Source organism: Nomia melanderi, chromosome 9, assembly GCF_051020985.1.
Source record: "Nomia melanderi isolate GNS246 chromosome 9, iyNomMela1, whole genome shotgun sequence".
Lineage (NCBI taxonomy): Eukaryota > Metazoa > Arthropoda > Insecta > Hymenoptera > Halictidae > Nomia > Nomia melanderi.
The window spans coordinates 3,475,851-3,500,389 of NC_135007.1; the positions used below are offsets into that span (position 1 = coordinate 3,475,851).

The window sequence follows — 24,539 nt, forward strand, 5'->3', positions numbered from 1 at the left end:
CTGAGTAATTTTAAAAAACGTTCAAATTATTAATATTTCTAGCATTAATGTATGATGTACAGTGACTTTTAATGTACATTCAGTTCTATTTCAAATAAATTCAAATGGAGTACATTTTTTCCCTTTTATGAAGTCGTATCAAACGATATCATGTTTTTACACCACGCCGGCAGCGATTACGATAAATGTCTCGTGGAACGAACTATTTCACGGAATTTTTGCACACCGTGTCACCGATCCGGCACAGAGGGCAAAAAAACGAGGAAACAAGAGAGGCTGGTCGCTGCATGGCAAAGAATATCTCGCGAGAGTGGGAAATTTCCCGGGCAACCGGGACAGAGTAATTATTTTCGGTCCGAATGAAAGAGGGAAAGCCTTCGCGCGCCACCGGTTCTGTCAATAAAAGTATAAAATCCCAGGGACTTTAATTTTTGATAGTATACCAATTCCTATACGCCATAAAACCTAGTCCCGGCATTGTCTCTGGCTGGTATTTCAACGATTTAAATGTTCGATACGTCGCGGCGTCCGCGGACACATTCAAGCGTCCATAGATTAATTTACAGCCGGTTTTCATGGGGTTTGATGTGTCAGGAATTTGATGGAATTTCATAAAGCCGGCGTTCCCGGCCCTCTAAATATTTGGATTATTTTTTCTCGAAAGGTCGCGCCATTCACCGGCCATCGAATATCGGCGGATCTGTTTTTCATCTGGCCCGGACCGTTTCCATGGCGCATTTACCAGCGATTAAAAAACCGTAATCGCGGAACATACAGGTTTCGATACACCGTAACGCTGCTGAATCGCTGGGTTGCTAATCGGCTCGGCAGCTCGCTCCGACAAATGTCGCCGCCCAGAAAAAAACACGTCCGGAAAGGTCTCTTTCTTTCCGGGGACGGTATATAATGATTCATCCCTTTCGACGGAGCCGCACGACGACATCCGTCGAATTCGATTAATCAAATCGAAAGATCTTTCCGTGGGTCGCGTTACGAAGCAATTAAAGGCGCAGGATTAATTGCGACCGCACGCCGGGAAAAATAAGTCCATAAATTAACGACGCTCGACGGGCTGCCCCTTGCCAACCTCCTCTCTCTTCAGCTTTCGGCTTCGTCCTCCCCGTTTTCCCTCCTCTTATCCCTGACTCCACCGGCTCGATATATACTCCAACTTCTCCAACCCTCTGACAATCTTTTCTCTTGCCACGGATAACTTATTGCCCAGACTACGCACTATGCATTTCCGAAGCGATTAAGCTGTTACCCGACTTTTTTCCTAGCCCCCCCCCCCCCCCCCCACCTTCGTTGGCTTACTACGCTCGAACGAAACTTCGGAAAACTCTCACAAGAGTTTTCAACGGTGGATGAAGGGATCGCAGTGGATGAATGGGGGAGAAGGAGGGCGGATAACGAATTCATCTTTATCCTCTTTCGTCGTGTAATTACGATCTCGCAATAATAATGCAGTTCGAACAACGAAAAATTTCGTGAAGCTGCTTCCTACCCTTGGTCCAGGAGTCCTGAGACGCATTTCATTATCGGGCTTCTTGGCTGCCGTGATCGAACGTTTTACGTAAGACGGCACCCGTACAGGCGAAACGGATACGTATCTGCGAGCCTTGCTAAGAATCCGCTATGCAAATCGTGAATGTGAAAGTTAATCTTTTACGATCTATTGCAACTTCGTTCGGGCGACCGTCTTCTTATCTTTTAGTGCCGTTTCCAGCAATATCCACGCGCCAACGACATCGATGATATGTTTACTGTGCGCGGGGCTAGGATATAGGAGCCAGCCGCTTGGCTTTCCTTTCTCGATATCCTCGAACAACAGTTTCTTAAGAGGCGAGGAACAATCCGTTCGATTCGATAAGCTGGGTATTGAATTCTGTTTCTTCAATGCAGTGGTTGGAACGATCGTTTAATCGATTTGTTTGAGTTTGATTAGTCGAAGATATCGCTTTTACTTTTTAGATAAGTAAGTACTTCAAGTGACCTTAATACCGGATCTATAAAGGTATAATTGTATTCGAAAAGACGTTTGCTTTTTATCATCTAAAAATACTTAAACAATGTACCGATTATTCTGATCATTGGTCTCTTGTTTAGGTTCGATGTGAAAGTTTACAAAAGATCGTACTAAATATTATATCTGCTTACTTTACTGTGGTTCCGGCTTTGTTTTTGTATTAATACTTTCAAGGTGCTATATGTTATGTAAGTTTGCTAATAAAATTGACAAGTAAAATATTTTTTTAATTATAATGTCCTAACGTTTTGATAAATGCGAAATTTTAAGTACTATTTTCAGTAAAATGGAATAATTATAATTATTTTATTAAAACAATATATTATTATAATATATTATAATTATTCAGTTATTAATGAGGTCATTTACCATAATTCACAATAGAAAACTATCAAGTACCGAGGAACAAAAGGTACAACACAGTCCTTCCAAGTACCGAACCTCTCATCTAGGTCAGTTTCAATATTAAGAAATACGGGACTGTTACAGGCGGTCCTCAGCACCCTTGTAATTTTTATAGGTCAAGACTCTCGATCCGTCAGCAGCTAATTAAACTGTTCAGATCTCGGACAAGTCCTTCCACCCCAACTCCGATATAAAAAATACCTGACGCCTGCAAACTCGTTAACAACCTCTGCTCCACCACCCGCTTTTTCGAACTATTCAATCGAAGATCCGCAAAAGATTGCGTCCTCCATGCTCAAACGCCGTGAATCGGGACGCGGCTCGATGGCCAAGTCGCCGAAGGCAGCGGAGCGGGAGGGAAAAGGGTCTCGGAGAAGCAGAAAACGCTGACTGCGAAATAACCGGCGTTGGTGAGGGACGGCGTCGCTTTTTTTATGTGACACAAAGTAGCACTTTGCCAAATGACCCGAGTCTCTTCGGGGGTGCAACCAGCGCCCGCCACCTTCGACGTCGCAGGAGTCGCGAACGGAAATTCGTTCCTTCGAGATTGAAGCCGCCCCATCGTTGTTCCCTTGTATCCGCGTGAACGAATGGGCGACGTTAATTTCGGGGGGTTGAAATAAAAAATCGTGGAATCGATTGCCAGGTTGGCCGAGTGCCCTCAACGACAGACGATCGACGAAGAAAGCTCTAGTTCGAGGGCAGACGAAGCGATCTTCATAATAGAAAGTACAATTGGTGAAGAGGGTACCGTCTTTTATAAACTGGCCTTCGTTGTTACGTCGACGACGTTGTCGGGTCAGTTGCTAGCAACGTAAGCTTACGTTGCTCGGAACGTAACACTTCGTTTATAGTCGAAGGTACGCGACCCGGACTGTATACATATATCTGGTTTATAAATATTAAACCGAGGGTGTCGCGGGGCCCCGAGAAGCTATCATAACCTTAAGACGTCAGGCTGTGCATTGAAGGGGGATCAGGGGGATTTGCGCAGGGCATCCCTCGTTTCACGATATTACCCCTTATACTGGGAGACTTACATTCTCGAGAACGTATACATTGTGGCCATCTATACGTGCGCAACGCTATCCATAAAATTATGCCGCGACTACGTTTACGACATCTGCACACCCGCCGCTCTCCGTGAACCGATTGATTTTCGAGTGTCTCGGGGTACTATCGAGCCGCATAGTTTTTACAGCATGATTTTCCAAGAGATAAGTCGTATGTATGCATAGTTAGAAAATCGACCGATAATATTTGCAAGTTAGTCTGCGCTACGAAAACTGCGTTGCGTTTACTTTCGCTTTTAAACCGCATTCTTTCATCGGTATTGAATCACTGAAACATTCGCTTCCTTAAACATTCCGAAGTATTTATGTTAGATATAAGAAAAACAATCTAGAATACTGCCATGTATTAAACGTAAGTGGAGATAGACACAGGGACAAACGTTTCCCCATTTCCTTGAAACGTTACCGAAGTGCCGAGAAAAGTGCAAACTTTTCTCCAGGGCTAGAGACCACCAGTTTCATCGGGTGGTTTCTTTTCTTTCGAATCTATGAATCTTGAGCCTTAATGCTGCCCGTTAATGTAGAATTCGTGTATCCAAACATCGAGTTAACGACAACTTTAACGGGAAAAAAGAAGCTTCGCGGGACGAAGGTATATTAACGAGAATCCTCGCGGCGTTCGAGACACTCGAAGAGACTCGGCAAGTTTCGCTTGCGCCCCCATGTTCCTCGACATTGCGGAGAAGTGCGGTAGGGGTTAAGTTGCCACCCCGAGCCGTGTACACGACTTCTCGTTATTAATTACTCGAAAACTCGAGGCCTGTCAACGGGAATCAGCCCGGGCCGCATACACCCATCAAAACAACCCCGACACGAATCTCGTGCAATCTAGCGCGGATTTACGAGGCCGCGGTCTTGGTAAATGGTCCGCTGGACTGGTCTATCATTTTTCAGGCAGGTGGGGGTTATTTCTCAAGCGCACCCGCTATTTCGTACGTCGAGCTGCCGCGAATAAAAAAGGAATTCTAAATAGGAGTCGTGATTAGGTACCATCATTTTACTATTCCTAGCGTGTTGAAACTTTTACGGTGGCGGCACTTCCTGCATTCGCCACCAGACATTTCATGTAATACTCGCCTTCTACTACTCTATCTAACATCTAGATTTGTAGTGGCTGGTATAAATGTCCGTACACTAGGGTGATTTTTTAAAAATATTACCAACTTTTCTTACAGATTTCTGCTGTTGAAAGAAATTAATGAGAAATTTATGTTCTCCAGTAATAGTTTTCTTTTGTTTTCGTTCATACATATTTCTTGTCGTGTATTTTATAATTTGTGCAATTACATATTTTGTAATACTTTTGCGTCCAGTTAATGAGTAATTGTTATAACAGAAACTTAATTTGTTTAAACGAATACTCTAGTTCCGGGTGGCTGCCTTGCTAACGAAATTCTCAAACAGATACAAAATGAAACTCTATTTCATCTTCTCCTCTCCGCGTTTCAATCTCATTTTAATTCACTTTTCATTTATAACAATAATTTATTCTTCATTTATATCACAATTTCAATGCAGAGAAAAAAACAATGAGTAAATTTTAGGAAATAATTACAAGTTGCATACGTAATAAAGATATACCATTTATAAGAAACCACTATAAAATCTTTCAATATACAGCTCAAACGAATCGAAGAGCAACGTGTCTTCAAACGCTAAGCGTATATCTTCAAAGTGAGCATTGACGCGATCGTTCGAATACACGAGAGACAGGAAAAAGAAAAGAACAATGCCCTTCCAAGATCCTAAAACGCGAGCCCGTTGCACGATAAATGCGGTCGAAACAAAGCGGCGCTCGCGGGTGGGGGTGAAACGCAGTGAAGAAGAAGGAGGCGAACATCGGGGAGAGGAGAAACATAGTCGAAAAAGGTACAAGGATCGCTGGCCAATTTACCATAAACTTAGAGGTTTATGGAGGGAAAGTAGCCGGATATTACCAGAAGAAGCGCGAGAAATGCTTGCCTTGGTATCGCGCCAGTGGATAAGAATATTGGACAAGGAGGAAAAAAGGGAGAAACGTTTGGCGGATGAAAAAGCGGTAGGCCAAAGATGCGGAGGGGTTGGCGCACGGGGCTCGAACAACAGAATTAAAGCGCCGCCTCGTGTACTTTCTTTTCAGGCGGGAAAGCGTAAACCCGCACGCCGCGGCCCACCCTCCGTTACCGCCCGTCGGGAATTTATGAATGCTTTATTTAATTTGGGATTCGGAATCCGGGTTTCCACAGCAGCCGGTGCCTCTTGATTCGGTAAGGCGGCGCGCTGTCGCGACGTGAATTACGTAACATTTTAACACTAAATTTACGGACATTTACTATATACTTTGTTCTATCGTTCTTAGAAAAATTGATATTCGTACATTTAGATTTAAAAAATTAGAGTTTAAAAGTAGACAATTAGGATACACATTTATGGAAAGGCTACATATGGAAAGAAATTACAGGTACATAAAAGGAACAGAATTATTTTATTTTAATATTTCATTTATTAATACGTTACACTAAATTTAGTATGCAGTATCAAACTTTATAATTTTGCTGCATTAAAACAAATGGTGATTGAAAGTCACTCTTCGAGTATTCATGTACTTACGGTTAGCATGTGGCTTATCGAACGAGCACTAATCAAAGTCTCATACAACCGAAACAATCTTTTTAATGAAATAGAAACCGAAAAGTCAAAATTTGTCTTGCATATCATAGATGAAATAAAATTCGGTTCGTTATATATGCCACTGAAAAAATGAATTTTCAAACCTATACAGAATATTGTGTCATTCCAGTTCAAGTGACATATCAATCAATTTCTTAAGACTTAGCCAACCAAATGGGGAAGTCTCCCATTTTTCCTCTAACAACTCGTTGCCTTTTATTTTGTTGAATTTTTCTTTTACCATTTAGTAAGTCTCGATTTGGGATTATTTGCAATTCGCTAAATACCTTTCTTTCTTTTATAAAACAAAAAATTTTTTACCAAAATCAGTTAAATAAGTTCAATTAAAGTTCATGAAAAAGATTACGGTTCTTTTTAGGCGGCTGCTTAAGTGTTAACAAAGACGCAGCTCTCTCCTTATTATCGAATGAACGACCGCGTCAAGGATTTGATGGCGTGTTCCCTTCTTGCATCAGACTCCAGAACTGAGCAGCGTTTCTTTCCTTTATCTCGTAAGAACAGCAACGAATTCGCGAATCGCGTCCCGTCGCTTTAGAAAAGGGTCTAGTGACCTTTTTAATCCTCGCGACGATATCCTTCCGACTGTTACGACCGCCGACAGTTAGCATTCCCCGTCGCGCCGTTAACGATTACGATAGGAGTTTCCGCTTGGTGGCGGACAAAGTGTTCCGCTTTTTTGCTAATTGAAACGGGGTCCGTTATGGGCCGCGTGTAACGAGCCGAGCGATTAAGGCATTGTCCGTGACAGATGACCGGTTCGACGCTCGATCCTTCGGAAGAATGTTCAACGGTGAAAAAGCTCGAGGCACGCAACCCCCGATAATAAATCAGAATTTTTCGTCGGGCCCGGCGATGCGGGTGAATGCTGACGAAACAGAGGGAAGGAGCAAGGTTTACGGAGGTGTTCGTATACGACCGTCTCGATGGTCGAAAAGATATTCCGAGGGGTTTGAAAAATTAAACAAAAACAAAGAGACCCGCGCGCGATCACAATGAAGGAAATAAGCAGCCATTGACAACGCGGCCGCGAATCAAGAATCCGAGGTGGCCGACAATGGAACACCAGAATAGGTATTATACTCGGCGTAGACTCAATTATTTTAAGCCACTTTTGTGCCACGCTAATGAACCGAACAAAGCGGAATATTAAACCGACGTCCAATCCTTCCTCGCTTATCTGTCCCCCGACGCGTCTCTACGTTCGCTCCTGTAATATTCAACTTCACGATCGATACAAGTTAATCTTACTCTTGGCCAAGATGATTCGCCGAGTACGATTCCGACAGGGACGAAGAGCGTTTAAGGCCATTAACGGCACCTGCCGACCGGGGCTATCGATGCTTCATGAATGTTTCATCGTTAAATAGACCGCGAGAAAAGGAAGTACCACGGGGGAAGACCTAGAGTATATCCACTGATTTCGTTGAACGTTACGAAGCGATCCCGGTGACTGGTTGGAAACGGTAAGGGCAACGACGCGCGATACTACTTAAGAAGTCATCGTGCGCCGGTGTAATTTCTCCGCGGGGTGACTCGGCGGATTCTTTCGACTGGGAAGAAACCAGTTTCTTCCGCGCCATCAAAGTTCATGCCCGGCCTCCCTCCGCGGAGTCGTAAGAGGAGAAATATCGAAAGGTGTTCTATCGAAAAATTCTGGTTCGGCGCTGGAGAAACGGCGAGCATCACTAGTGAGCGAGCCGGCGAACGACTCCCGATTGCCGCGCGACAGTATTTACTGCTTCGTAAGTTGCTTGTCGGTAGCAAGACGCCTTGAAAACCCTCAGGAAAACCTTGTTAATTAGACTTCCAAAGTAAAGCGCGAGACATAAGGCGGCAGCGGGCTCGGAGAAGAGAAATAGCAGAGACGTTCTCAATGCCGAGACCCCATAGACATGACTTTAATTCCGGGAAGAAGAGCGACGTCTTCGAGGGAAAATCCCTCCCCTCTCTCCAACCCATCGAGAGGAGGCCTCTCTCGTCGTCGTCGTCGTCGTCGTCGTCGTTGCCGTCTTCGTCGTTCTCGTCCTCGTCGACGTCGTTGTCGACGTCGTTGTCGACGTCGTTTTGAATAGCACACATAATGGCATTCATCTTTAGGTCTTCTTTTGAAAAAAATTGTCGACGGTAAAATCGCGAACAATAGGCAACGCTGTACGGTTATTATATTACCGACGCGGATCAGATCTTGCACAATCTACGGCGCGAGAACATATCCTCGCGGGATGAAAAGTATTTTTAACCGCGGACGCGCAGTACAAATGTGCACGTGTATGTACGTATTTGCATATCGAACGCGCCGCGTACCCGGCGTATGTATCGAACGTCTCGGGAAATAATTTACCCGTCGGACAGGAGTTAATTATCCGCTTTTTTCCTTATTAATCTAGCCGTCCTCGCGCGCTGTCGATTTACGACCATGCCGATAAAACCTACGGTCGTGCATTAACATAGCGTAATAGTTGCACTATCTCTCCGCCGGAAAACGGGCGCAGTGAGCACTGAAAGGAGAGGCTGCGAGCGTTTCCTTCGATAATAGTAAGATTAATTTATTTAACGACGGACCCTTCACGCGTGAACCAAGTACTTATCGAATATAGGAAACGAGAACAAAATGCTTCGAATAAAAGAAGGAACAGTTTGCAGAATTTTTTAAGAAAATTTAATAGAGATACGCTCAATTCTGTTTTTTGCAGAATTGATGCGTAAAGAAATCTTTGTAAAAAGATATACTGTACCTACGGAAAAATAGCTTCGCATATTGAATTTGCGAAGAAACTTTTTTCTTAGGGATTGAGTGATAGTATTAATCCTTTGCACTCGATAGGTGACTCTCGGTCGCCATTTAATTTGATATACCAAAATTCTAAAGTCATCCATAAAATATTAAGCTTCACGTAATCTATAAATATGTGAAATATTGAAGTAATAACTTTGTTTCTTAACTTATGTTTGTTCTTTCATTCAATTTGTTTCACAGAAGAAAAAGTACGTGAAAAAATTTAATAGACTGTAGTTCATGAAAAAAAAGAACATTTTAAATATAGAAAAGGATAAAAAAATACATTATTTAGCTTTTATTTCGTCGTATTTTATTTCTGCATATTTTCCTACATTTAAAATGTTTTTTCTTGTTTTTCATGGTGCATACCCAATTCGGTTTTTATATAATTTTAACTTAACAAGCTCACCCAAAATCTAAGAAAAATAATAAAAGGAAAACGGTCTGGGAAAATATAAAACAAAATAGTAGTGGACATATAGACGAAATGTATGTTTAACGATTTATAATATTATATTTCCACCATAGGATAATCCTACTCAATGTATGGGTAAGTGATTCCTAAATAAGCACTATGTATAATAAATTAAATATAATGCACGTATATAATGCAATCTGCACTACCACGATGATATTCGAAACGACTTAAATATTTAGAGTAGTAGTTAAAGTAGATACATTCTTAAAATAATGGCTACCTGTATCAAAGAGTTGTAGGTAATTTCAACACTCTATTATGGACATGATCTCAAAAAAAAAAAAGAACAAATATAATACCTCTTTCATGTTATTGAGACACTCAGTATCAGTTTTACATACTTGCCACAATACAACACCGCATCTTGCATAAAGAAAGTAATATTAATTTTATACAGATTTTCATTAAAAATTATAATACATGAACTGAGACCAAGAATGTTAATAACCCTTCTTCATTATATTTTCAAAATATTTCATAAAGAAAATCCTATTATTGCTACGAGTATTGTCGAAACAAATGATAATATTGAACGCGTTAAAACATTTAAAAATCGCAGAATCAAGCATATAATCCTGCATCGTATCGCAGTATTCTTTTTTAAACTAAAATAACAAAGGGTGAAGTCGCTAGCCATTAGGTAGGGAAAAAAGAGACGGTGAAAGGAGAGGGTAAGGTACAAATCGGCCGTGAAATCCAAGATTCAACCCCATCCCTCCACCTAGTAGAGGCGACGAAATGAAGGCCCCTCCCCAGTCCGTTGATATGATAAACACCGAAAATGACAGCAGCATCCAACCCTCGTGTCTTTCTCCCTTCTTCCACCCCTCGCGTTCTCCAGCTCTCGTCTTCCCTGGGCTCTTCGAGTTAATCACGTCAGGCAGGCAGACCCTCTGATTAAAACGGGCCTCCATCCCTTCTTATTATTATTGTTATTAGAGGAACTGAGTGCAGGGCACTCGGGGAATCGCGCCGGATAGACGGGATAACTCCTCACCGTGTGTACGTGCACACGTAGACACGCACCAGTGGACGTGTATGCACACCTTCTCCTAATCGTCAGAATTTTCGAGATTATTAAATGGCTGACGAGACCGGGAATGAATCTTGTTTCGCCCGTTCCTTAATTAACTTTCCTCGCCGCGCTATTAATCGTCCGAGCAAATATATATCGTTCCCGACCGACCGACCGACCGACCGTACGCTGTCGATGCGTTGAAACTCGGGTCACGAGAAAAGCGATTTACGATTCTCCCTGGTGCCGTAGCTGTTTCTGCCCTTTCCTTCGCACGGAACATTGTAAAACGATCTGGATTTTACTTGATGCAGATTCTTGGAAGACTACCAATGTTCTACATGCAGCTTGCGGTAGATCAAATGCAAGTTTTATCGAATGGCAAAAGGATTTACTGTCTACTGTGTTACCGTTTACAAAATAGTAGGCATTGTTGTAAGTAAATTTAGGGATACAGGTAAATTTAATTGTATGAATAGGTCGAAATACATTTGATACGACAAATCAGTACTGCAATTATTATAACGTAGATAAATAGAGCACTGACTTCTTATGCTTCATTTGAGAAGTCAAGTATCACATTATCAATTTCATCCATTTTTTGTGGATGATGCTATGAAAAGGTGGCACTAATCATGTTCGTTATTAAATTTCATTCCACTAATTCTACTATTTTCAACGTCATTTTGTATTGTTTATCATGTTTATCGCCCATAATTAGCATCACCGATTAATCACGTTTAATGTATTTCACACTCGACGTACGTCTTTCCTTACTTACACGAACAAAATTAATAAATAACTACACCTAATAATTTGCGATATATTAAAACTGGAAGGGAACACCTCCGATACTTTCCTTGATGCACCTATTAAAGACTATCAAACTGAACGTGGGCGTTTAGGAAGATGTAATGTAGTAAATGTCAGTAGTTAAAATGACAGGTACCTTAGAAAAAAAGAAATTTTTCTTCAATCTTGATCCAAGAATTCATTTATCGCGCTATATTATGTACCAGAAACAGTTCGTGCGGTTTTCTTGTTAGCAATGAATTGAGACCCGATTTCAGTTAGTATTTCACTAGCGTAATGAATAAAGTTAGTATTAGCAGCAAGTTATATTTGTGCCGTTGATATCAAATAAGATAAAATAATTTTATGAAAACGTTCTCTATGTTTATATTTTGTTTTAACCTCTTGCCGTACAATAACGTGTGCGACTCATGGTGAAGATTTTAAACAGAATTTAACAAATGTGAATATTACTCAATTCGTGTGAATTTAAATAAAATATTATTTTTAATTAGAATATGCATCGAATTTTTCTCTTTTTTTCAATGCATTATTAACGACAAAGGTACTGTATCGATCACAGTTGAGAAATAAATCATGGGGCAATGGGTTAAGAACCCGCACAAATTTGCTGCCATAAGCGTTCGGACTCACCCCCGAAAGCTGAACTACTGCAAGAGCGTTGCTTTGTATCGGAGAAGCAAACGTATCGGTATTCGGACAGCAAGAGAATCGAAGGAATTCAGAACCGGTCGTAACAAGGCACCCTCGTAGCAAATTACAAATGGCATCGTCGAGTCCTGACGGAAGAGGACTACTGTCGTGCACGACTCGGAACTGGTCCTCCTGAGCCACATAGCTGCCGGACGATCGGATTGCCGGCCGAAGGATGATCCGGTTTCACGGGATAATCTATCCTCCCCGCGACCGATCATGCTAATAAAGCCGCCAGCTATAAGTAACGTGGAACGATCGTAAATCCTGTCGGGACTGGTGAACACATGGGCGCGCGGGCTCACGCGCGCAAGTGCACCGACAGTAGCGTAACCACGTCACACGGACGTGCTCGGGATCAACAGAATCATTTTAACCAATTTGACAAATACACGACAGCGGAGCGAATGGCCCCGAGGATAATAATATTCATTATTTTCTCGTGTAGCTCCTCGGTCGACGGCGACGGGATATCTCGTGTTCCGTGATAGACAACTTTGTTCGCGGTAATGGAAGACATTATTCAACCCTTCAAACGAATTCCGGACTGCTAATAGAGACAAGAGTTTGCTAACACTGTAAATAAGATTCGAATTAAGTGAGGGTTAACCAGTTAACTGCGTTCGACGAGTATACACGTCATCTTAAAATCAAAGAGATACTAATTCTTTTAACGATAAATTATTTATTTTTTCAAATAAACATGTAGTTCTTCGTTTTGCTTTAGCTTTTTGTTAGAATATATATATATATATATATATAGGTGCATTTGGCTTGCATTAGATGAATATACACTTCATTATTTGATTTCAAATAATGAAATTAAATTCAAAAGTTGACGGGTTAAAGTGTTCTTCAAGTTTTCGAAATTTAAATGTTTTCAACTATTTTTGTGTATCTTTCGGATTCTCGACTCAGATTCTTTTGTATCCTTTTTGTCGAAATCATTACAACCCATTCTCTATAAAATTTAAAACATTTTGTTTTCTTACCATAATAAGCATTTCTGCTTGGTAAATACTATTATACTGGCACTTACTACTGTGCAAAATAATTCACAATAATAATATTGAAATATTTAAAATTTTTTACAATTCAAACTTCGAACACTTCAACAAATCACTAGAATTTACATAACTCTCAACATTCTCTAATCTAAAATTCGCTTTTGGACATTGAATCACAACGTCAAACGTAACTTGTATCCAAAAAATATAAAAGATAGTCTTTCTACAGAAAGATCAATACCAAAGAGCATGCATCGAGATATCCAGTCAGTCAATGCGTCTCGACGTACCCCGTGAAGGGCCTCGAACCTTCAAGTCAATATTTAACGAGTCTCATCGTTTATCTAGGACTGTTTAAAGTTCAATTCAAGCAAGAATGCCGTACAAAGAACGATGCATTTGATTACGCCATTATGTGCAGCGTACGCAGGTGTGCGCCAAGATGGCAGGTCGAAATCATCGATGGGGAAACGGCGTCGAACATGTTACGTAAAGTCGTGACGGCGATGTACTGGCGAGAAGAAAAAAATGGCGAGGAGAGAAAAAAGACCGGACGAAAGAGGAGAGAAAGAGAATAAATCTCCGAGATCGCCGTGGGAAGAAAGGAAAGAAAATAACGAGATGGCGGCCGCAAAGTCCTAGCATTACGAAACGTTCCCGCCATACCTAGCGCAGCTATGATTGCCGCCTCGCATAGGGTAATAGCGGCCGCGGACATAACGAAGGGTTATGTGGATCACGAGTTTGTTATTGGCTCGCTTAATGACTCGTCCGGGCCGTTCTACCTGTCTGCAGCGGAGTCTGCCGCGCAAATGCCAATCTGCCGTGAACGCCGATATAACACGGCTCGGCGAGCGTGGCATATGCCGGCTGGCCCGACCGCGCCGTGATCCGAATGCATCGCGTACAAAATGGAACGGGCAAGGCGGAATTTCAATAACTATCCGCGAACGCGAGCGGCGTGGCGTGGCGCGGCGCTCGCGCGTCCACCGCGATCGCGCGTCGAAACCAGGGGGGTGGCAATGTTCCATCGAATTTTCCATCGAATTTTTTCCATCCTTTTCTCTTTTTGCCATCCCGCTGTGTCACCGTCGAAGAGGTACCGAATCGACCGTATTGTGTTCCACTGACAGCGCTTCGTTATTAGTAGCCACGGCTAGGTTCCAGCCAGCAGCTTTTTACACGGGAGACGGTTCGATCAATCGCAGCCCGCGTGTACTCGAAAACGAGGAAAGCAGGAGCTAGGCGAAGGGATACGCAAAGGGAAGCGTTGCAAGCCGCGCACGCAAGCGATTAGACGTCTGGCAAGTGCACGTCTTAATCCGAGAACTCGCCCCTCGTCCAGCGTAACACGTTCGCTCGCGACTTTAATGAGTGGCCGGCTCGCCGCAAGTTTTATTCCCGCAATATTCTAAACGTCTACCGCCCGTTACTTCAAACTGCCCATCTACGCGACCGTTTAAACGCTTCCAACGGGACGTTAAGGGGTCTATGCAGATAGAGAAATGGAGGCGCGAGATAGCGGACCGAATTAATAAACGAAATCCTGGAGTAGGTGCCCGAGAATGAATGCTCGGCTGAGCAGAAACTCAACAAAATTCCGCGCGATAAAAAGCACCGCGGGAAACGGGAGCGGAGCGAGTCGGACAAAAATTTCGAACGAGGCTATTGTAATTTCATTCCAGGGCCATTTCAATAGTTTTCCAGTACAATCTATTCGCCGTCGACGGTGGAAGCTTTCTAAGCTTCGAGCTAATTTGTTGTCTGAAATTACAGGTACACGCGACCCTATTCCGGAAGGATAATAGATATCACCGCGGGCGAACGTGAGAACGTTAGCCTCTTCTAACGTGGCGTATAATCACTGCATTTATATACACTCACCATTGATATTAGCCGGGGATTGATCCACGCCTGCTGCATGTTATCGTCGAGATACCGCTTCGCTATCCGGGCGATGTTTTCGTGTGGCTCTTTCTTCTGCGCGGGCAGGGCGGGCGGGGCGTCTTCGTTGGCATTGTTTCTGGAACAAACGCGTGAACAACGGCGTTGAGCATCGAACGTTTCTGGGAACGTGACGGCCGCACGAATAGACCGTGGGCGTGATTACGACCGACGACAGTGATCGAGACGGTGGGTGATCCCCGCCACAAACCGTTACACGAAAACTACGCGATGCCTTCAATGTGATCGTGTAGGTCTTCACCTTATGAATTTCAAGTATAGATGGATTGGTTTAATGAATGGCGCTTTCTAAACGAGTCATTTCTCAATTTAGGTTAACGTAGTATAATTTGCTATTAATAGCATTCGGGACGTGGGTGTTGTTTCTTCTTATAACCTATGTATTGCTGAACATTTTATTTGACTGAAAAAACATTTTTGAAGAAGAAGGTATTCGAGTTTCTAGGGCGCAAGGACGCTAATGGCAAAGAACAAAATAATTTAATTAGTATACTTAAAATCAAGTGTGAAACTTATGACAGATTTTCAGGACAATTAGATTCACAGCGTACTACCGTGTTAAGACAATTTGAAGTGTTAATTATTTTGTAGTAACAACTTTTAATAAAGTCTCTCGTTGAATGCATATATAATTCAAAAAATTAATTTTCCTAATTTCTGACTGCAAGTGTACGTTACTTCTACTCTTAAAAAACCGTGTCAAGGACTAAATAGCAAAGGGTGACAGAGCATCTCTACAATTTTTATGTCGCTTGACTTCTCTTTATCATGTAACAAATTTTGAAACAGGTAACTTTGCTGTGATTCGTTTTCTAGTAGATACATCAGCCATAGATCGCAACAGCATGTAGGATCAATCTTTATTGTAGATTTTTTAACTTTTGTTATTCACAACCCCTTGTATAATAAAAGTAGCCAACATGCAAGCACTTCAATAACACTAAGATAACAGTTTTTTGTGATACATTCTTTTCAGTATAGTAGTAGGTTATTGTAAAATGCATTGTAAATAGTATATATTATATTAAAAATCTTAATACTTGTTTCTCTCTAATGGGTGGTACTCCTAATTGAAATTTTGAAGTTATAATTCGCATACATGAATACAGAATAAAGTTTTAACGAAAACAAAAGTCAGCCACTAGCAATAACAGCTATTCTGTCATTGTTAAGTTATTCGAAACAATGAATTTGACTGTTGAACGTGGCACAAAGAGAATTACGATTGCCGAGAGAATACGAACAGCGGATAAAAGAAGCAAGAACTGTTTGAAGAAAAGCTAATGCGATTTTAAAGACATTTTAGAAGAAAAAGATAGGTGAACTATATCTATAGTCTTGGAGTATCTAATTAGTAGCAAATACCAGATATTACGTAAATATATACGTAAAGAATGTATTATATTCTTCTTAACGACATACTTTACAGTTTAAAACATTGTTAACCGGTCACGAGTTAACTCGCGTTTACATTTGCATTAGCTATTTCAATTTTTGAAACGCAGAGCAATATAAAATATTACAAAAGTAAAATATTCAAAGACATATACAAGATATGTCCAAAGTTTCATTTCAATTCATTATGTAGAAATAAAGTATATTCAAGTTTATTTAGATTGTTTCACTATCAGACTTAATTACAGAATAAAGAACCGATAGTTTTTACGTGAAGTTTCCGGTCAACAACGTATTAAAAAATTAAAAAACTTTTGTTTTAGACGCAGCTGCGTTTCTATTTTACAATATATCTATTTCTATTTTGATTCAGATAATCTAGATATTTATAAAAATTAAAGTCCTTTTTGATATTTTAGTTTCACATAGTCACATCACCTACAATAATATCAATTACGAATAACAATCTTTTTAACACGTACTTGTGAAACTGCTAAAAATTTTAGAGTAAATAAATATGTTTCCTAAAAAACCAATACATTCAAAAATTCAAAACTTCATTCTTCCATCTGTCGCTTTATTAAATCATTAATTTACTTTTAACATGTTCAAGCATTCCATATTCCAAATCTCACTTGAATGAATTTTGTATGTCGAATTTTTATTTTTAATAAATTTCCTCTACTTATTCGTTACTTACGTTTTACCTATAGTATGTACATATACAATGTGTTCGTCCCATGTAATAAATAATAATAACCGTACCACCGGCGCGTCGGTTCTAATCCTTCATTTACAAATTCATAACAGATCGATCAGTCTGAGCCGTATTAACGAGACAAACTGGGCATCCATTAACGACAGAAGCCGATCGATGCGACCGAATCTCGGCAGTGACAAACCGAGGACCAGTGGCGTTCTCCGGTCTACCTTGGCAAATGCTATTATTTACTTCGATGAGTTATTAACGCGAACGACGCGCGACAGAGAGCAGCAATCCGCGCGCGGGACAGCCGTGGCCCGGGAGAGCACCAAATTAACGGTCTCCTGTGCCCCGGCAATGCATCAAACCGAATCTATTGTTCGACCGCCGCACCATCACCACCGTCACTGACCATCGCCGTTGCCAGATTGTACCGTCGCGCGTACTACACGCCGAAACAGTTCGCAATTAGGACACCGATAACAACGCGTATCGCGGCTTTGCGAGATCATTGCGACACGCGGACACCGTTTGCGGTATCTTGATTGGTTTCGCGTGCTGAACATCACCTGGATTCATCGGTCAACCTTCACCCATGCAAAAAGAAAGCGAGTCTGTTTACACGAACGACGCGACGCTGCCTGCGACGGAATTTAAATGCTGCATGTGATCGAAACGTTCGAATTATAATTACACCTGTCCTTCGATTTCGCGGCATCATTTTACGCAAATTTCCTTTTTATGTGACAAAATTAGAACACTATTTGCGCGGTAGCTTTTATGCGCGATTTGAATTTAGTAACAGCGAATAAAATGTACTGTTGTTTTCTGAAACGTCATTATTATTATTTCTTTTGTTTGGCTATATGAAATGAATATGTATTTGTGAAACCTATACCAGCTTTTCTTTCCAATATTTTATTTTCTCTTTTACCGACAGACTTTATTTACACTATTTTGACTTGTAAAACGAATCCATGTAGAACGAATTTTCGCGTAAACCGAGAATCAGGTGTAACTCTTTATTCGAGGGCAACTTTTGTATTGTTTTATACAAAATCGCGACCGACATTTGTACCTTTTATAAGTTCATCATAAGAAAATTTTTGCTGTAATATACAAAATGTCAAAATGTTTATGGAAAGACTATTTTTCTTTCTCATATTTCGTTTATTAAAAACATAAAAGGCAAATATTATTAGAAACGCTTTTGAGTTATAATATATCAGGTAACACGGTTTTATGGGTAAATCAACATTACAAACTTCGCTGCGAGTTCTCCTTTATTACTGTTTAAACTCTAAAATTCGAAAGCAACGTGATAAAAACATGACCTACGGAAATAACAGAACAACTAAAACACGGACTTCCACCGTCATATAGTGGCGGAGGGTTAATCACAGTTAAAGACACGATGGTCGAGCATGCTCGATCCTTTACGGATTATCCGAGAACGCAAAGAAAGATCGTCGATAACGTTTTCGCGTTGGCTATTACACGCTCGACGATAACTGATTCTCTATATTTCCTGTATCGCGCTCCATATACCGTCGCGTAAAAAAGCAATAAGATTTATTATCCTTCCACCGCAGGCACCTCACTCCCTCCCTATCTCGCAACCTCTTCGGTGTTCATAACAGCTCCAATCTCACGTGTATCCGGGCTAATACCTGGATACCGTCAGACTTCATATAGGTGCGCCTGTATTAGCGCAATAAACTCTTAATCTCGCTTTATTGTCGTTCGCTATTTATCGTCCGGCATTATAATACTCGAGAGAGCTTTTCGATCGGCTATTTACCGCGTATCTCCTCAAGGTTTTCACGGAGAACTTTAATGGTGGCGCAAGCGCACGCGCTTCTCATTACTCTCCTGCCTCCGCGGTGTATCAAAATTTCCATCTGTTGTCCGTCTCGCTGGATATTACGACGTATGATAGATCCGCGTGAGCACATACAATGGCCCGCGAATGAATAATCGTATACGCGCGTATACAAATGTTGCGAAACGGGCATTCGCATTCAATAGAGAATTTCCCGGCGCGCGCACGCTTAAGCGGCGGGTTTATACGGGCCAGGATATCGCGTAAGTGAATTATGAGAGTTTATCGTGACTCCGTGGTCCCGTGGCCAACGCCGACACCGCCGCCGCTACCGTCGTCGTTGCACAGCTGCCGCTTTAGGCCCTCTGTTAAATTACGCCCGAGATCCCCAGAAACCGACGAAATTATTGCCCCTTCCACGGATCGACGTCTTAGGGGTGAACCGAAACACTCTCGCCTTTCGCATATCGTCGACGATTCGCTCTAAATTCGAGCGAGTTGTCGAAAGATCGCTGGTTTATGGTAACGTTTTTCGTTTGCGGGTCTGCTTAACCTTTCGATCGATTGGTGATAATTCTAAGATGCGAGAAGTCATTGTAAATTTTCAACTGTCGTACTATGGCGCTGCATGTACAAACCGCGAATTTCTATGCGTTCATAGGAAATTTGAAAGTGTAATATTGTACAAAATGCATACGATACGAAAGATATATAAAATATTCGAAAAATATTATGTTTCGTAGCATTTATTAGGAAAAATCTCTTTCTGTTGTAGTTGTATTTTTCTAATTAAGTTCTTGTTTGAATTTGTATGAAAATCCAGATTTTGATACAACTACTGATGTATTAGGTACCTATAGTAAAAATTTCTTTACTTTTAGTGAGTTTCTTTTGGCTAGATAAATTCAGTTCATTACAACCACTAAATTTCGAATTCCGCAAAAAGTGGCGGAACAATTATACATAAAAATGGCGATTACTTCGATGATTATGTATTTATGTAATTTTAAGTAAAACATTCATTTTGCTAAAAAATTGGTAAGAATTTTTGTATTATAGGTACCTAATATTATAGAAACTGTTTCTAACAATCTTATTTATGAATTTAGCTTTCGTTATCGGTTATAGATTTTTAAAATGGAACAACCATATTTTGAAATTTTATTTGAAATATTTAATATACTTCATTCTCGAAGATATTACTCTGATTATTAATGTATGCGTAGAGTTCAGTTCAGAGATATTACTGTGGAATGTATTTATATCTCCTAAAATGTGGGAGTAAGTAGTAGTGGGTAACCAGTACTATTTCGTAATGCAGGGTTATTATATTCCATAAACTAATAGCTTTCGGTATAAGTGGCTAATACACTTTTTTTTATATATAAGAAACTGCATCGATTAATAAATCAGAAACATATAATTCGAATTAAAAATATAAACGTAATATTCATATATCTCCTACACATTCCGGCTCAGTTTTGAAATCGTTTAAATTTCATCTGAAACAAATTATCATTAGCAATTAAGTGACGAGTAATTTGTTATGGCGTATTAGACACGTCGAATGAAAACATTCTCTATAACTTTGATATAACTTATACTTTATAACCATTTCCATCTTATATTAACACAAATTGAGCATTCAATTTAACCTAAAAAGTGACATCGTTTCAAATTATAGAATGAAAGCCGAGAGTATTCCTAACTTCAAAATATTAACCTCATAACGTACGATTTACATGCATGTATATGTACACTACCACTCAAAAGTATCCGGACACTTGCTTTTGTTCTATAAAACATAGTTTAACTTTGTACGAAAGGTATTTAGAATGGTTATATCAATTGTAATTATTATTGTAACCTTTTTGAGGTATCATAGCATAGTAGAATTAATTTTTATGTATAAATTATATAATGAGTCTGCAGAAATAAAATTCCTGCTCAGAAATACAAAATCTAATGGAACGATCTCGACGCTTAAAAGAATCTCAAGTTGTACTTTGTTTCATCTCTATGGAGCAGAACGAGTTCATAGAGTTCTTCAATACGTATTAAGTGTCTGTAAACTGTTGATGATATGTTTATGTTCTCTCGATAGAGATAAGAATGGAGGTAACGCTATGCACTCGCCAGCTTCGCTTTAGTTCGTCTGTAGCTTCTTTTCCATGAAGATATGAATTCGAAACTAGAATTATCGATACAGAAACGTGCCAGTATCCTTACACTTGCAGAAGAAGGATATACAGTTAGAGAAATTGCACTGCGTCAGAAAATTGCGAAGTCAACAGTACGTGACACTATTAAAAAGTATGCAACAAGTAAAGATTGCTCATCAAAAAAAAGAACAGGACGACCAGCAAAAACTACAAAATCCGAAGACCGATTTATCGAAACCATAAGTAAACATAACAGACGTCTTACTGCATCAGAAATCACCGCGGAAGTTAATAGGACAAGGCAAGATCCCATCAGCGTGGCGACGGTCAAACGGCGGCTAGTGAATGTTGGTCTCCGTGGATGTGTGGCTGTTAAAAAACGACTTTTAAGACCAATAAATAAGAGAAAACGATACAATTGGGCAAAAGAACACAAAGATTGGACAATCTCAAATTGGTAAAACGTGTTATGGACGGATGATTCCAAGTTCGAAGTTTTTGGCAGTAAAAGACGTCAGTTCGTTCGCAGAAAACCCAACAAAAAACTCTTAGACGATTGTGTAGTGCCAACAGTGAAGCATGGGGGTAGTACGGTTATTGTGTGGGGTTGTTTTGGCAAAAATATGGCGGGTGATATAGTCAAAATAGACGGCATATTACGCAAGGAACAATATTTAAACATTTTAATTGAATACGCTGTACCCTCCGGTAGGTTAATAGGATCAAATTTTATATTTATGCAGGACAATGATCCTAAACACACAGCTAAATAGTGTAAAAACTATTTAGAAACATTAGAGAAAGAAAAACTACTAAAAATTATGCAATGGCCACCACAATCCCCGGACCTCAACCCCATTGAAAAATTATGGGATGAATTGGACAGAAAAGTGCGTGAAAAGTGCCCAACATCGCAAAAGGACTTATGGAAGTGTTTGCAAGAAACGTGGAAAGAGATTTTCACAGAAACAATGAAGAAACTGGTAGAAAGATTGCCAAGATTAGTGCAAGCGGTAATATCTAACCGCGGTGGATACGTCGATGAATCTCGTATTTAATTTTAGTGTAGTATTAGTAAGTTCCACAGACGTAATTTTTAATTTAAAACGTTAGATATTTAATAAGAAATTAGAAATTCTATAAAAAATCGGTTTTAGTCACCATTTTAGGCACTTACATAAAATTTATGCAACGTTAATACATATTTCGCAAGTGTCCGCAAGTGACTTTTGAGCGGCAGTGTACATACATACTTAAAATAGCCTTTAATTTTGATTTAAATGTAACAAATAATACTAATTTTTATTAAACTGAACTAGAAATCTTCAAGTATTTCATTCATCACTACACAGAAAGGGGTTAACTCTTCAAGAACAAATACCGTCATTTTGCAACATCAAACTTTCATATCCAAAAATCAAAAATCAGAAGCAGTTCAATTATTTTAATACCAAAAAACCGATCTATAGTTTTCTATTTTTCCGGTATTTAAGGGCTTGACATAATTCAGCTTCTTATGGAAACCGTCTTTAACATTCCAAAAAATTTGCGCCCGCAAAAAGTGAACAGTTCCTAGTAGAGTTTGACCTCCCGACAGACTGGTGTCATCGGTCACACAACGCAACACGAAAAATGACCCAGCTCGTCACAAGCTGTTTAACCCTTCACCGACAACGAAATAATTCGCCGTGCTTTCGCCACGCGATCCCTTCTCCTGGGTAGCGCGCAAACAACTTCAAGCGACGTGCTTTGATCTCCTCGGAGTGACTTCGCGTACAAATTCTTTCTTTGTCGTCCGGCATTTGTGCATTTCGCGCGTGCCCGTCAGCACTGGCGCTAATTACGTTCCGCCGAGTAGTTCGCGCAATTGTGCTGATCCAACCAGCGGGAGCGACTGCGCGTCCCATCCGCCAGCTCAACGAAGACGGTCGACAAAGGTGCGACGGAAACGCGAGTAATCCTCGAGCGACGAACGTCGAAAAAGCCGTAACGCGTGGACAATGAATCGTGCGAGGAGATCGAGGACACGGACCATTTTACGAGATAATCTTCGCCTTTCCGGGGATCGCAAATCCTTGTCCACGATAAACCCGGACGCGTCGTTTTCCCTTGTTGACCGGAGCCGCAGGTGTCCATCGGTACACGAGCCGCTCGAGACTTTCTCACGAAAATTCCCGTTGGAAATTCACGCTAGACTTGGATTACTTCTTGACGCGGCCAGGTGTTGCGGGTTACACGTGCACGCGATCCACGAGGGCTCGATGAGTGTTCCTAAGAAGGAGAAAAGTAAGACGAAGAATATGAAGAAATAGAAAAGAAAAAGAGAAAGCAGAAGCAAAAGAAAAAGGATAAGAAGAAGGAGGCAGAGGACGAGGAGAAGAAGAAGGAGAAGGACAAGGAGAAAAAGAAGGAGAAGGAGAAGGAGAAGAAGAAGAAAAAGAAGAAGAAGAAGAAGAAGAAGGAGAAGGAGGAGGAGGAGGAGGAGGAGGGGGGTGGAGGAAGAAGAGAAAGAAGATGAAGAGGATGAAGAAGATGAAGAAGATGAAGAAGATGAAGAAGATGAAGAAGATGAAGAAGAGGAAGAAAATGAACAAGAGGAAGAAGAGGAAGAAGAGGAAGATGAAGATGATAAAGGGGATGGAGAGGATAAAGAAGAAGAAGAAGAAGAGGAAGAAGTGGAAGAAGAAGTGGAAGGTCCTCGATATAATAAATCGTCTGTGGTCAAGAGCCGTCGGCAAGGAAATCGGGCGAACACGAGCTTCAATAAAAGTCGGTCCACGGTTTATTTTGGGCGCAGGGATAATGATAAAAAAGGTGGGCCGAGCGAACTTCGAGGCCCCGGTCACAATTCATCCTGTCGGTGGCCACGGCGGAATCAGGAGCCCGTGAGGATTCTCGCGGCGGATTTTACGATCTCGTGGACGATAAACTCGATAGTTTAACGGTGTACTCTCGTTCACTACCTGTCCTCGGAGCGTCGTTAAGGCAACAGGCAGCCACTAACGCAGCAGGTGAGGGTAATGCCGTGGATACGGTTCCCGGCGTTGATCGGGACGCCCGAAAAATCTATAAATGCTGATCGATGTCTCGCCGGGAATTAAAAGAATAACGATCGTTCTGAGGACCGCTGCGACTGATCTGTTTACGGCTCGCAACGGCCGTATTTATACCCACGATTCGAAGTTTTATTCGAAGCGATTCGATGGATTGAAAGCTAGCTAGAGAGAGAGAGAGAGAGAGAGAAAGAGCCAGGGCTGGTCACTTATTACAAAAATTTGCTCTTGACTGATTGGTATACGAGGCTCGTTTTCCCGGGGCCGAGCTGAGCGCAGATCGGTCGTTCGAAGCGAGCAAAAGGAACCTCGGCAACATTCTCGTCGTTTTCACGACCGATAAAACGCCGATTGCGTTAGAATGTTCCCGGGCGTGAAACGTAAATCCGCGTATTTAGTGGGAGTAAAATCGATCGTCGGCTCTTCGATCTCCGTACGCGGTTACTTTCGAGTTATCGGCCCCATTGAACTGGCCATTCC

The 24,539-nt window shown here is 41.0% G+C and overlaps 1 protein-coding gene across 1 annotated transcript in view; it reads right to left on the bottom strand.

The window, feature by feature from the left end:
* Window positions 1-24,539, bottom strand: part of LOC116431261 (uncharacterized) — a 481,036-nt gene that overhangs the window by 350,697 nt on the left and 105,800 nt on the right. Inside the window, exon 3 of the mRNA XM_076370678.1 lies at window positions 14,844-14,982. Coding sequence (XP_076226793.1) covers window positions 14,844-14,982 — 139 coding nt within the window. The remainder of the gene's footprint in view (window positions 1-14,843; window positions 14,983-24,539) is intronic.